The 15,355-nt window shown below is 50.9% G+C and overlaps 2 protein-coding genes across 2 annotated transcripts; one reads left to right on the forward strand and one right to left on the reverse strand.

Moving 5' to 3' along the window:
* Window positions 1–1,139: 1,139 nt before the first annotated feature.
* Window positions 1,140–2,932, reverse strand: CCOS01_15657 (uncharacterized protein; the record flags this gene model as incomplete). The annotated part of the gene is made up of 3 exons (XM_060463795.1): window positions 1,140–1,529; window positions 1,587–2,761; window positions 2,839–2,932. The coding sequence occupies 3 exons, from the start codon at window positions 2,930–2,932 to the stop codon at window positions 1,140–1,142; spliced, it is 1,659 nt and encodes a 552-aa protein (XP_060305550.1).
* Window positions 2,933–12,502: 9,570 nt separating this feature from the next.
* On the forward strand, window positions 12,503–14,935 carry CCOS01_15658 (fungal specific transcription factor domain-containing protein; the record flags this gene model as incomplete). Its single annotated transcript, XM_060463796.1, has 4 exons — window positions 12,503–12,813; window positions 12,878–13,015; window positions 13,097–13,275; window positions 13,335–14,935. The coding sequence occupies 4 exons, from the start codon at window positions 12,503–12,505 to the stop codon at window positions 14,933–14,935; spliced, it is 2,229 nt and encodes a 742-aa protein (XP_060305551.1).
* Window positions 14,936–15,355: the final 420 nt, after the last annotated feature.

Below are 15,355 nucleotides of genomic sequence, written 5' to 3' on the forward strand. Positions count from 1 at the left end.
CGAACCCTGCTTCTGGATGGCCCCGAGTCAACGTGGTTCCCCATGGGGTTCGTCACGATCCATGATGAAAAGGCCCAGATAGAGTTTTCCGGTGGCGTGTTACCCGGGCCGGAGAGTCAAGTGAAGAGTTGCGGAAAATCGGCTAGAAATTGGACCCCTGGGAGCCGCAAAGATGCAACCAACAAAAGTAAGTAGTGCATCAGGAACGCAGCCGCTTACGGATACAGGTTGGGAGGCCGAAGCGGCGCATGAGCGGTTGCACATTCCTGTCCGGGATTTCCTCTTGGGGCAAGCCGAGACTGAGACCGTGCAAAGAAACAAAAGAGACTCTTGTCAGGACCCGGTTAGAGATGAGATGGCGTGGTTTATGGTGGTCCAGGTTGTCTAGTTGCGTCGCAATGGTGCCTTTTTGCATTCCGGGGACAGGGACGGCAAAATCCTGGGGGACATGCGGGGTAAAGTTTACGGAGCAACCATCAAGAAGTAGTGTGTCTGAGGCTCGCGAGGCCGGACAGCACTCCGCCGGTGGCTGACTGATTGATTTGATGGTCGGATTCCTGCAGGCGGCAATACCAGTCTGCTGAACGGGTGAATTTGGATCTTGGCGACTACTGAATCCAAAGTGTAAAGTTTGGTTTTGCCTCCAAGTCAAACCCGGGAGTTGCTGTAAGCGCTACCTTAGCCTGCTGGCAACTCCGGGCAACGTCCGGGAGGCAAACTGGAACCAATGTTGTTCGAGTGGCAATGGACTAAGTGACGTCGACGGCAATAGTTAATCCCGAGACACGGCAGTATCAATCAAGAGGCGTTACGAACGTTGGCCACGATCAAAGCAGACGAGACGTAGATTCATGGTATTTGGATAATTGAATCATTTGTTGTGGTATCTATGCTTGAATCTAGATAAACTAGGTAGTGGTATCTCAACAACAGTCGAAGTCCTACAGACTTCATAAGAGAATAGGAATTAATGGCATCGGATATCAATCCGTGCCCAATTTGAGAAGGCCGGAAACTGCCCGGCAAAGGACATAATTCGTAGAGATGGGGTATATCGGTTTTGGGCCACCCTGGCCAAGTTCCGCATCCCGACCAGGGGACTCAAGTGCGCAATCTTGAGGGCGGGAATGAACCGCAAATTAAGACTTCTCCTCCTTCTCAACGTTCTGGGTCTCCTCGTCCTGGCGCGCCCACAGCCCGTTAGGCTCACCACTGCTGGTGCTGCCCTCGCGACGGTTCTCGCGGGTGGTGGCGTGACCAGTCTCCTTAGCGTCGTCGTAGGTGATGAGAAGCTCGCCGTTCTTGCCGTAGCGGTGAGGCTCTTTGCGGGCGACGTCGACGACGTCGAAGGCACCCTTGAGTCCGGGGGAGGCCTTAGCAAAGATGGAGTCCATTTCTTCAAGAGAGCGGTAGGCGGTCTCGGGGAAGAAGAAGTAGGTGACAGGAACGATGATGGCGTTGATTATGGCGAAGATGGTGTAAGTGTGGTGCTTAATGGAGTCGAAGGCGACAGGAGTAATCATGACGACCTGTAGTTCCAATGTTAGTGTTGACTCGATAGTAAGTAGGCTCGGAAAGAAACGTACCATGAAGTTAAAGATCCAGTTGGCGGAAGTAGAGAGAGCGTTGGCGGGAGCACGAATACGCAGGGGAACGATCTCGGCGGGGTAGAGCCAGGTCATGCCGAGCCAGCCAACGGCGAAGAAGGTGTTGAAGACGAAGAGGAAGACAATTCCAGTGATCTGGCAAGCGTAGGTCTTCTGGGAGTTCACACCAGCAAGGATAGCCATCGTAGCAGCCTGACCAACAGCGCCGAAGAGCATGAGCTTGCGGCGACCAACGCGCTCGACGAGGAAGACGGCGGGCCAAGAAGCAATGAAGTACTCGGTACCGTTGAGAGCAGCCAGCAAGTGAGCCATGAAGCGGGTCATGCCGAGGTTGGAGTAGATGACGGCGGCGTAGTAGGTGATCAGGTTGATACCGCAAATCTGCTGGAACATCTGGTTGACGTAGCCGAGAGCGGCGCGATGGAAGTTGCGGTTCTTGTCCATGGTGAAGAGGTCGCGGAAGCTGCCCTTGGACATCTCTTCGACCGTCTCCTTCATGACAACGTACTCATTCTTACAGTATTGATCGTCCTCTGGCAGATCGGCGATGGCGGCGATAACCTCTTTGGCCTCCTGATCACGGTTCTTGAGAATCAACCAGCGAGGAGACTCGGGCAGGTTCCAAACAAAGGCGAGGATGAAGAGACAGAAGAGAATCTGCAGAGCCAGGGGGAAACGCCATGCGACAGAGCCGGGGGCAAATGACATGCCGAGGTCGATCCAGTACGAGATCATGATACCACCGCTGATGAGAGCACCCTCAATCATGACGAGCTTGCCGCGCTTGTGCGATGAGCAAGTCTCAGATTGCCAGGTAGGGACTGTTGATGTGTTGCCGCCGTTTCCAAGACCAGTGATGATACGTCCGATGATGAGATGCTCGATGGAGAATGCAGAAGCCTGGAGAGCAGCTCCGATGACCATGATGGAGGTACCGAGGATGATCATACGCTTGCGACCAAGGGGGTTTCCGATGAAGATGGTGATAATGGCGCCGAGGAAGCAGCCGAGGTTGTAGGAGGCGACGGCAATACCTTGGTTGGTAGAGCGCATGCTCTTGATGTGAGGAAGAAGGCCGGCCTCTTCGGGGTTGATGGAAGGGAATTGGGACTGGAAGGCAGGCAGAGTGAGAATACCACCAGTGACACCCTGGTCTGGATGAGAATGACAAGTTAGTCCATGTTGTTTGGCCGTTTCGGAGTCAAGTCCGTGATGTGAGATTGAAACCTACCATATCCGAAAAGCAAGAAATCACATCCTGCGATAATACTGATGGCCCAATTAAGGCTCTTGCCTCTGAGGCCGAAGTAGTTGAGCTTGCCCATCTTGGAGACTCTTTCACAGCGGACAGTATTGGATCGACGGGTTCCAAACAATGTCGAGGGCTGTAGGTCGTAGATCGGTTGGTGAAGGGGATGAGGTTGAGTCGAGATGAGAGGTAACAACAAGAAGATCAGATGCGAATTGAGATGGCGAACGTGTCGACCTTATAGATGAAAATCCCAAACCTACCGCGACAGGGTAAAGATCGGCAATTTCAGCGCGACGCCAGGAATTACTTCTTTCTCCTCACCACTCACGCTCATACCACAAGACGCAAGTACATGCCCGAACCTGCACTGACATGGTAACATGGCTACTCGTGCCAGCCTCGGACCCTGGCGTTGGTGCTGTTTACACCGAACCCAGAAAACCCCAAGTAGCCAATCCCCAGCCGTCCCACGAAAGGCTGCCCCGATTTCCCCCAATCCCCGTACGATCCAAGATCCCTCTGGAGGGGAGGGGACATTCTCCGACCTTGAGGAGGGGGGGTAACGACTCCACATCCGGTTCCACGGGGGTGGACAATGGGGCCCGAGGGGAGGACACAAAGAACGGTTGGTGACATGTCGTCAGGTCCGGCCAAGACGCCGTCATGGAACGCGCGGGGCCGCTTGTAGCCAATACGGCGCCGGGAAGGGTAAGAGTTTTGCGGGTTCGTACATTACAAGACGTTGCAATACGGTGGCTTCACCGCTCTGAGACGCGAACACTCGTGGAGTTTCCGTCCTATCGCGCGGCAGAATTCGGAGAGACACCGACGCGAGAATGGTACCTTTGCCATCACGCCCGTGCTTGACCAAAGGATAAGGCAGCACCAGTGCGAAAGCGGAGCAAAGAGTACCCAAAAGAGCCGCAATTGTGTCCATAATCGTACATTGTCGGTGGAGTTTAGATGGAGAAGTACTGGAGACTACGACGTCATACCTTGAAGACTCTGATAGCAGACTGATAAGTAATGCAAGGGAAAAAGTACCTCGAGACTCGAGAGTGCCCTTTGTGCATCTCACATCTAAACTTGGGCCAATACCGTTGGCTCAGTCAGACTTGGGTTGGAACTATTCCTGTCCGAGCGGCGCCGTCTGCGAGTCAGGGGGCCCTGTGCGAACCCTGCGGCAACCTTGAGCCGACCACCGCCGCCCTCCCTCTCGAGAAGCGCCGAGGACACGGGACTTGGCCAGAGGAAGAACTGAGAAGGCAGGGTAGCATCGTAACCGCTGAGAGCGCTTGCAGCTGCGGATTCTGACTCTCAATTATCTGCTCGCCCGGCCATTGTCATCTCTCTCTTTGGCTGCTTTGGCAGATTAAGTTGGACCTGCGGTCGTGGGGACGACGGGCGACAGAACCAGGTTTCAAGTTGAAAATACTCGCACGCGATTTGTCAATGTCGGCAGTTGTTGGTAGCAAGGTGCGTCGAGATTGGTGGACCACATGACGTACTGGTTCAGGCTATATTGATTTCTGGAGGTTAGACTTTAGTATTTGTTTTGTCTTTTTCTCCGACTCGTGATTCCCATGTCGCTTTGGAGTAATTAAGCAGATGCTGAACCGAGCACATGTCGTTAGGATGCTAAAAGCTTGACTAGATGCTAAGAATAAGCACTACAAGCACAAGCCTTGACAAGACGAACCGCGGGCATTGGCAGCTATGCCAATGTTCTTGTCCATTGCTTGTTCAATGTTTATCCCTTGGTATTGTGAATCCTCATTTCTTATGGCTTCCAGTCTCCAAGACCAATGGCGGCTAACTGTGGAGGCTGTTGGAGCTAAAGGTTGAAATCTCAACTCCGATCTACACTATCCAAGTATCTCGGGATGACGTCGACACTGTAGGAGTTTTCTCTCTTCTCGGCATTACCCATTTGGGCAATCCGAAGAGGCGCGCCAGGCGCATCAGCAGACGAGCCAAGCCCACAGCAAGCCGACTGAAGTTTCGCACCAACACCAATGAAAGGCGACAAAAAGCTTCCAAGACCCGGCGAGAACGAACGGAAAAACTGACGGGCCTTTGTATCCTCGTGTCAAGTCCGTTTTTCACCCGCATTCCCGCATGAACTGAACTGGAGAAATGGGCCTGTGTGGACAAAGACTGTGTGGTTTGAACGTCCAGTCAAATTTCCCCCAAACCCAAAATGAACTGACTCGGGGGCCCACAAACATATAGTCTGTTGGTTGACGTTTGCGCAAAATGGGCAATGAGGCCGATGTTGGACCTACTTGGCGCAACAATCTTCTGCATCTTGTGTCAGGCATCTGTATGTACACTGACGTATTGCAGTGGATGATCACTTTTCAGGCTCTCTCTATGAGTCGCGAATGTCATTTGGAGGCCTTTAACCTTGGTGATAGCCTCAACGATGGGCCAAAGTTCTGCCGATCTCATTACCAACTACTCGGTTTGACAAAGCTGTCAACTGTCGAGGTCCCTGGCAGAACGTGGTTTCCATGTTATGTTTCAGGCCCCTTTGTTGACGTACAACGCACACGCAGCGTCTATCACTGCAATTTTGCAGAGATCTTCATAACAGCACATGCTTTTAGGACATCGAATCGTCAACAGAAGAAGGCAGGACCCTGACTGTGCATTCTCTTTGGCGTCTTGGAAGGATTGTCTGTACCGCTTGTCTCCACACATCGGACGAGTGATGCCTGGCGCATGGGAAAACCGGGTCCTCGTATGCGCGTTTGCGATGTATCTCGAATGGTAGACATATTGGTTCGCTGACCTGAAATCCATCGGTGGAATCCAACGCCGGAGTTAAAGTCTCACACATCGGGTAGACTCGCGTGGGTTTTGGGCGGGAGATTAAGACTCATAATGGAAACTCCACCCCAGGACAGATTGGATTTGTTTGAGACTGCCCATATCCCGGGACAACAAGGAGATCTTCTTTTGCCATCAAGTAAGTAGTACTCGATTCAATCGATTAAATCGAGCATCAATCTTTCAGTTTTTTTTTTGGTGTTGTTGTGACAGAGCACGGGAGGCGGGAGTGCCAAGCCGATAACATCGCCGATTCACCGGGCCGGAAAATTCTGCAAGTTCGGCCCCACACCGAGAAACCAAGTTTCTTGTACTTGGAGTGGATCGAGATCCTGGAATCAACTGCAAAAGAACGCAGGGCCTCTCTACCCGCCTGTCAGGTGCAAGAGAAATGCTTCGTGACGGTCGGAGTCAGAGTCCGGTTTGAAGGTGAGAGAGGCAGCCTACGGTGGACTTTTGGCTGTCACTAGACAAAAACTGGGGATGAGGGGATGATAGAGAACCTGAGGAGAAAGATGGAGGAGGGGCGTCAGTTCGGGTCACAGAACGGTGTGACATGTTGAGCGAACCTGTGGCTCTGTGGTTCTGCTCCGAGACAATGGCGCCTTTCCCGTTATTTCCTGCAATATCTGAACCACTGGCAATTCAAAGCACACAAGAATCATTATGTGACCCTGCGGTGAGGTGTCTACATTGACCTCAAAATTCACGTCAGCCGCGCGGGCGCACATCGGCCCTTCGTCGCTACAAAACGTCAGGCGGGATTGGCTGCAGTAGTTTCCGCGATAGGGGGCTGAGCTGGGTCGCTTAACGTGAGCCGCGAGCGCCTCACCTACGGTGAACGGTTCTTGCTTTTGGGCCCTGGTCGTTTGGTCAGGGTTTTGGCTTCAGTTCTTGAAAATGACGTCGTTTCTGAGGGATGGGTTCCACTCTATTGGTTGTTCTCCTAGCCTGATGATGCAGATGGACTTTGATATGAAACTTCTTCCAATAACGCGATAGTGGCGCCGCTACACCGGAAAGCTGCCGAGCTACTGGTGGAAAGTCTTTTACAATACGTCCTTGACGCGAATGCTTGGCCATGCATTCGTAATCAAGAAGTCCCTTGCTAGATGTATCCAACTCTTGTTCTCATGAACCAGGATAATCGGGTGCCGCCTGTGATGACAATGATTTGATGCGAGATTCAAGACCTTCTAGTCGTTGATCGTTCAATAAAACCTTCGATCGGATAGGGCTTAGAGACGCATTTTCTGGTTCCAAGATCTAACTTTCAAAAAGTGCAACACATTCCATACATCCTTTGGCTACGTGCTTATAGAAGTCGGCCGATTGCTTGAAGAATGACTCGAGACAGCAATTGCACGCACAATGAGCTTAACGAAGATAGGTTCCCATGCTGTCAAGATACCTCAAGCAATCTTCAGACTAACAACAGATCGGCATGATTTGCAATAGCCCCTTTTTAAATGCTCGAAAGTTCGGTCGAGACTGCTTGTGATCCTGCCCAATCCATAATCTGCCGTTGAATCAAACTCCATAGAGGGCAAGTACGGGCCAAGATCCCGTTGTATAAGGCTCCTGCGGGGTCTCCACGCCGAAGCTTCCGGCGAAGTACGTATTAGGCCTCCGGGGAAGGTGGGTCCGTCTATGACTTCAGGCCGGTAGGGAAGCCGGACGCCATCCCATCCGACCGACTCATCAAATTTTTGTCTAATAGTACTTGAGTGTTATCTATAAATGTGAGATCTAAAGACTGAAAACGCTGCTTCTCTCAAAAATGCCCACAGCAAGCTTGGTACAGGTCTCGCAGATTTGGAGACATTCTGCTTCAACTCCCTACTATTTCTCGGCGCTCCTCTCAACGCAACATTAATAATCAACTCAACAATCAAAACAACTAGCTCCTAGAAATCGACGCTCAATCGGTCCAAGTTTGATGTCATTAACGCGTTAATTGCGTTGAGTGAAGCGCAGCTACTACCTGGCTTAGGATACCTTCGTAGACTACCTTACCTAGCATAACGTATTACCGAGTATTACGGAAGCAGCAAATAACCCAATATGAGATCCGAGGTAAGCTTGACAACCTCGTACACCTTCACGAATCAAACAGTCGAACAATCAAGAATTTTCATGGAGATCGTTATGAGTGCGTACATGTACTTCTCTTCTCATTTCATCTTAGACCTCATCGATGATGGGAGCGACTGGCTGGTGTTTCAGCGAGAAAGGTCGCTCACTGCTCATACATTGACCTGAATCAGTAAAGCATAATTCAATGGTCACTTCTTTCATTGCAAGAAAGAGCGCATAAGCATGTGTTCTGTCGTTTACGCTTGTATTTCTCTACCCAATTATTGTTCTGGGTGGATCCTGTGTAGAGGTAAAACAACCTGAAGTTTGATTGAAATTAGGATAGCTGTCTTTCCAGGAGTTCTTTCGGATAGAACTTTGTACGTAACAAGCTCCAAACCACAGTGTGTCAGTCTCGCACTTGACTCATCCCTTGTGTTACGGTGAGTGTGCTCTTGCATGTATATACATTGATCGTTGCCAAAGCACTGGCTATTTCGTCCTTTGGCCTTCAGTTAGACTCTCAACCCTAGTCTTAGGCTCCTTTAATCTGGCTACAGAGCGAAACGATCTCCAGTTTGAACCTGAATCAAGGCACTATTCTGACCACCCATACTCGAGAATGACAGCCTGTAATGTAATGGATTAAGACATTGGCATAGCGGAGTTGAGGATAGCAATTGAGTGAACAGCTTGAGTCATGAAAACTATTATTGTTTCTTGCTGGTACTGGCGCTTCACTGGGGCCACAGAAAGATCCAGCTTTAGTCTCCTGTCTTTGTGAAAGTTACTGGCGCTTCTGCCATTGTAGGGATAATTCATTATCCTTTCGATCGACCTGTAAAATCGAGTCTAGAACCATCTACGGCTTCACCGCAGCCCGCAGCCCGCAGTCGTACGAAGTTGACTTTTAGTCATAGCCCGGAGAACCAGACAAGTAAACTATCTGGTTACAATCTTGAGCTTCACTGCATGCGAGCATGGCCTAGAACTCCATGGTGTACCCTGCTACTATTGGCGCTCGAGTTTCCCCAAGAAATACCTCATACTTCTGGGGTCTCCTTTTTCTCTCTTTCAGGATAAGCTGGGGATCTGCCAGTGCATGAATCTCATCATGTAAGAAGTCAATGCAGCACGCAGTGCAACCTGAAGGCCGAAGAGCAGATGGTGATCGTTAGCCCACATCTAAGTGAAGCTGCGAGCTCGTGTATTCGATCTGCGAATGTCCACTCCCTCGGCCCGAGGCCCCGAATGCGTTATTTTGATCAATGAGTATGTGCTGAATGCTTGCGTTGACTTGCCTTACTAGCTTGAAGAGACCGCTTACATGTAATTACTACATTGGGAAAGGCTGAGCGTTGGAAAGACAGCGCTATGCGCATCTCGCTACGCGATGTCCGAGTCCGACGACCCCAGTAACTACCCCTATGGACTGCAGGTAACAACTCGCTGCAGACTATCGGCAATGCCGTTTCATGCAATACCAACCACTCAGTGAGGCTCTCTTGCATCCACATTCGATCACCACGGTACTTGACATTAGCGGCAAACCTTAACATCAGCCCTTTGATGTCGTAACCAATCATCCAAATATTGAGGCCGCGAACAGACTTTTCATAGGATGGAACCGCGTCAAAAAAGTGTTAACGATCGTATGATCATTGATGCAAGAGAAGGCCCGAAAAACCCTCGAGGATTAAACCCTGGCTTGAACAGTTTACTCAAATTTTGACGCGGATCACAATGCTGGACGCAACGCTAAGGTCTGTTCTTCTTTCCCTGCAATCGAAGCCCCTAGAGCGCCAGTAGAACCCACTAGAGTCCTTAATCGTTTTAGTCGCGACTTCAGTTTAGCAGCCTAAAGTGCCGATGGTAACCTTCCTTTGCAGAATCTTAGATGGCGGCAATCTTGAGGAACCATGTGTAGCATCAACGCCTTTGCGATCAAAGTCGTGAAGTCCCAATTGCTGGAAGAAAGAAATGAATCAATTTGCCAAGCCGTGGGATGTCTTATGAAAAGAGACGAAACTAGTCAGAGTCACGATGTGAAGTTCTCCGGTACCTTTTGGCCCGACGCACTGGCGTCTGACATGTCAAACGTCCTCATCCCAACATGGTCTTGACATACCTTAGTGTACCGGACTGACATGACAGCCTTGAAGACAGGCGGAGAAGCTGATTCTATGTGGCATCTGCGTCGGGTCTCAGCTCCGAGCGTGTGTCAGTAAGGTGAGGTTGCTCGAGCGCCTCAATGTCAGCCCAAACTCAGAGATTAACTGCGTGGGGTATTACACATGCACCTACCATGTTGTGGTGTCTGAAAGACCCGGAAGCCTATTTTGTGATTAGTATGAGCATATACCACATGCAGGCTCGAAGGCACGACATCAGAAGTCGTGCATATCAAGTCAACACTAATGTGGCTCGGCCGAGTGCACGTCTTAAACCATCCGGTAGCTGCAGACCGAGTTACATGTAGTTGCGCGGTCGGAGAGGCCTCCTTACGAAGCGGATCACCCGGCACAGAAAGAGACAGCAGCTCGGGGGCGGAGTCCTTACTTCAATGATACCCCATATTCGGCGGCGGGGGAGCTCGAAGCCCGGCGGCCTATCGGTTGAATACAGCAGCATTCGGGCGCTGTGCCCGAACGAATACCGCGCTCCCCTTTCAACGCCATCCCAAGTCCGCGAGTGAGCATGTTTTAGCTACTCGTCGAGACGACAATGGAGTGTGCGACACTACAAGTGGAATGGGCAATATACCAAAAACCGGATCACATCGGAATTTCTCCCCCCAAAACGCCGACGGAGAAGACATTAGTAGACAGCTCACAGAGCCCCTGGTCGATAGCCGGGAGCTCCCAGGCCGATCGCCGCGTTCCTGTCTCAGGTTTATGAATCTGGTCATGGACCTTCCATGCTCCCAACCTGCAACAAGCTTATTTGATCCTTCGGGACCAATACTCTTTTTCTGCCAAGCGTCTCGTGAATCGATACGCCGGAGCTGCCACGAGTTTAGGATGACAGCTGACAGGAAACCCTTCTCTTCGTAATAAGCGGAAACAACCGACTGCTTTCAACTCTTGGGCGGGCCAAGATTCGTTGCGAGTAGCATGAGGTTGCACGCGCCCAAGGTGGTGTTAGAACACGGGAACTGAAACTGGGTGCCTCTGCCCCGATGTGATTTGTGCTCGGATTCAATAACACTGTCAGTTAAGACCTTTTGTTGATCTCTAAGCCTCAGTCCGTAGGGTTGGGTCGTGATCTACAAGTGAAATAACCTTTTTAGGAGATCCACAGATGCCCAAAGCTCGCTTGTCGGAATGGAATCATGGTTGAAGATCAGGTCATGTTGAATTGTTGAGAAGACTTCACGCAGGCAGCAATTTACCAAAGTCATGGCCAAAGACCAAAGAGTCGACTCGCAATCGGTCCGGATGTGATGCATTTTGTCTAAGCAACAGCAGTGCCCTTATTTACTACTAACCTAGGTGGGTAATTTCGGCACCTCATCTTACTAACAACTATCTCTGAATGGTTACCAGTTCGACATGGACTTCGCTTGAGCCCCGCATACGACGAGGCGTTGCAACATTATCTACCGTGAAACTATCGAATGGCAGGTTGCCCACCCGCGCGGTGTCAACTTTGACTTCTTTAGCGATCGATTGTTATGATCTGCTCACATGCGGAGAAGAACTGCTGGGCACAACCGAGGAATGATGTGCACTAACCGCGTTCACGGTGACGCGGCAATCAACGGGATGGTAGATACCAGGGCATCGCTGGTTCCCAAAAGACGCAAATCGTGAAAAAGAGTACCTCATCATCATTCCGTGGATGGACTAGGCACCTTACACTCGTCTCAGTCTGCTTCATCTGAAGTTGATGTATTGACACTTAGCCACTTGTCACAAGACGTCAGTCGTCACAGATGGCAGACATGTCTGTGCCATCCCAGCGGTTAGCGACGCAAGCCCCTCTGAAGTTCTGAACACAACACTACTGCATACAAGGTAACGTTTGATTCTGGAGTTTTTCTAGGGGGCTACTTCATCTGGCCCAACCTTTGAACAGCGATGCTGGGCGGTCCCTGGCCCTAGCGAACATGTTTGTTTTCCCAAGCCCACCCCCACCAGGCCGCGGTGTGAAGACAGTTTCAACGAGGAAAGCTCAGGGGAGAGGATAAGCTCATCTGAAGTTTCCCCATGTGCAATTGGTATCACAGCGAGGGGGTTGAGTAACTACTTGGAGAAAATACCGCGAAGACAATACATGACTTCATAAAACAAGCGTCCCACCCGGGAATGTAGGTGCCGGAACACGACCCATGGATTTCATCGCCCTCGATTCAGCCTGGATGTGATGTTTTGGACCAGCCTGGAAGCCAAACATCAGCCACACTTATTATCGACCGTGTCGGCACACTTTTGAACTCGATTGGGATGACGGTTGGCACTTTTTCGGCTGTCGAAATCACTTCATTGCACAACGGACGTTATCCTGTGCAAACATGTCGGGCACAAAACAATCGCAGAGTCCTCAGGACAGCCCAGCTACCAAGACATCACGGGGTGTGATGAATTGCAAGCCATGTCAAGTTCGCAAGGTATTTTGTTTCCACTGCCGCCGATAAGATTGTTTTCTGATCGGCGTCCCGCACTCATGCAGATCAAATGCGACAGAGCGTTACCAGCGTGTGGAGTCTGTCAACTCTATCAGAGGTCATGTTTCTATGGTAAACTACAGCATCCATCATCACTGTCGCTGTGCATCAGAGCAACTAAACCATAATCCAGAGGGTGTTCCAAAAAAGAGAGGTCCCAAGAAAGAGTCGCTGAGTGCTTTGATCAAACGAATCGATGGCCTCGAAGAGCTCCTCAAATCCGACAAGACCCCAACCCCGCCTGGTTCCGATGCTATTCCAGCCGATTTCAACGAACTGTATGTCTACAGCAGCAACAACAGTGCCGACCCTTGTGGCTCTGCATCATCAGATGTTTCTCCCTACAGTGCTTTTCACGAGGGAAGCTTTGGGGCCAATAAGTATGTAGAACGATCTCACATCCATCGACTTTTCCAAGGACCTACCCGACTGACAAAGAGCTAGTGAGTTCCCATTCATCATCAACGCAGAAGGCTTAGTGGACACCTATTTTACGCACTTCCACCGCAATCCGTACCGTATCCTTGACGAGGAGGTCACTAGACAGAAGCTGAGAAACAACAAGATGCCAAAGTCGTTACTGTACGCTATTTGTGCAGTGTCAACTAGGTAGATTTGCAACCATCAGGATACTAAAACCATATGAACCTGACATGAAAGTAGATTTTCAGAACAGCCCGGTAGAGGGCCAAGCAGCCATGTTTCCGCAGAAACGTACGCCTCTTGGGCTCTCAAGGACATAGACTTAGGAGACACTACAATCGAAAACTGTCAGGCTTTGCTGTTGCTAGTGACAGCTTTTGCGGCAATGGGGAACGGCCGTAAAGCCTACAGCGTACTTTGTGAGTGTTGAGAGAGTGTGATCGTTTTCCTTTACACTGAACTAACGGAAAAACCGAAGCTCAAGCTGTGGGCGTAGTCCTGGCGCTCGAGTTGTACCAAGGATCAGAACAACACGACGATTACAACCATACGCAGGGCAAGATGAGGAGGAGGTTGTTCTGCACCTGCTACGTGATGAATGTTTTCGTATCAACATGGCTCGAGAGACCCTCACTCATTGACGATGCCCTCGTCAAGACGACTATCCAGTCGTCCAGACAAGCCTCACCGGCTGGCTGGCCACCAAACAACGAGTGCTCTTTGACGGTCGAATGCGAGCCTCCAAGCGAACGCGCAGACAACCCAGACAACGGGCTACAGAAGATGGTATGGGTCGCCCACATCCTTTCCGACGCCAACAGATACCTGCTCGTGACGGACCCAACAACACAAGCAGCATTCGCACATCGCCACAAGATCCGGCATGATCTCGACCAATGGGCGGCAGAAATCAGCCGCAACCCGGACTACCTCTACCAAGACCCGAGAGGAGCAGAAGCAAACACCATGCTCGAGTGCCAAATCATCTACCACCTGGTGCACTGCCTCATCTACCGCCCGCTTCTCCCCTTGCACCTTAGCGAGCCGGCCGGGGCCATGATGATACAACACTGGGTGATCGAGGCAACGGAAGTCGCCTTCCGACACGCCACGGCAATCATTGAGCTGATCGACCACGCCATGCAGACAAAGTTGCTGGAACTCCCGGCGTTCATTTCCTTTTGCATCTTCACGGCCGGAACGATTCACGTCCACGGGATGCACTATACCAACGACCGCCAAGACCAAGGCGCTGGAATCGGACTTCCTTCGTTCGCCGGCTCTCCGATGGCAGCAGAGACCTTTTCGTCTTCTTCCGAACTCGTTAGCAAGTGCCTATACCAGCTCTCGGCAATCGGCAACGAGGCCGAATCTTCTCGATCGTCTAGAGCGTACCTCGAAGAGCTCACGAAAGAGCATGCAAAGTTGTTAGGGAAGGGTACAGCTGGCTACATCCCCTCGCAAACGAACAAGTTCTTCAACAGATACCCCGTCGAAGTACGCCAGCGAATCCAAGGCTTCCGTTTCGGTCCACTGTCTTCGAGCATACTCTCACAGTCATATCCGCCAGAAACCTCCGATAGTGGTCCCAGAAAGATAGGAGGAATACCACCGGGACCGTGGGGCCCGAACCCGAGCCACGCCGGCGTCAAGATACCTGTCATGGCGACAAGCACCAGTATGGGGCAGCGAATGGGATCGACCCAAGGTCATTCACGGTCCTACTCAGATAGTACTCCCATGACGCAAACATACTCATTCGCAACAAACGCACCCGTCTCTCAGAGGCCATTGCCAGCTTGGCCGGGGTTTCAGGACGGGACACCGAGGCAAATCATTGCCCATAGCACACCGATGCTTGGCCCCTCAACTTCATCCCAGCTCACTTCACCAATATCCCAACAAGGGGCATCCTCTACTGTAGAGCGGAGCAACTGGAGTGGCGTGGAAGGGTTCGGAGGAAGAGGAGCAGATGAGCCACTGACTTATGACATTGTCCCCAGCGCTGTCACTACGGCAGGTCCGATATATCCGGCAGAAGGCACATTTGTACAATATCAAAACTTCTCTGTATTATAGTTTTAAAGCAAGCCAACATACCCAACTATCGTTCTATCTGTTTCATTTGAGAAATTCATTGAGAATTAGCCTGACCGTCTCAATGTTTGGTCACACTACAGATGTAACATCTAAGATATCAAGTTATTGAGAGCAAGGCAGCATTCTTCCCTGATCAGAAGGAATGAAGCCGAACTGTTACGGAACACCGGTTCGAACAGTAGCCCTCACAACGAAAATCATACCTTTAGGCCATCACCAGTATGACTTCGGAAGGATTGCGGGAGTTTGGCGGCGCACAGAGGGGCATAAACAACCAGGAGGCACCTTTCATCCCAAGGTAAATGGTAAGGACACCCAGGTGAAGTTCAGTACTTGCCAGCCTTGCCTGATTTTCCAGGTTAGCGGGGCATCATCTTGCGTATGTCTCAAGAAGCCGGA

The sequence above is a fragment of the Colletotrichum costaricense genome (genome assembly GCF_030867565.1).
Source record: "Colletotrichum costaricense strain IMI 309622 chromosome Unknown Scaffold_25.1, whole genome shotgun sequence".
In the NCBI taxonomy this organism is placed as follows: Eukaryota; Fungi; Ascomycota; class Sordariomycetes; order Glomerellales; family Glomerellaceae; genus Colletotrichum; species Colletotrichum costaricense.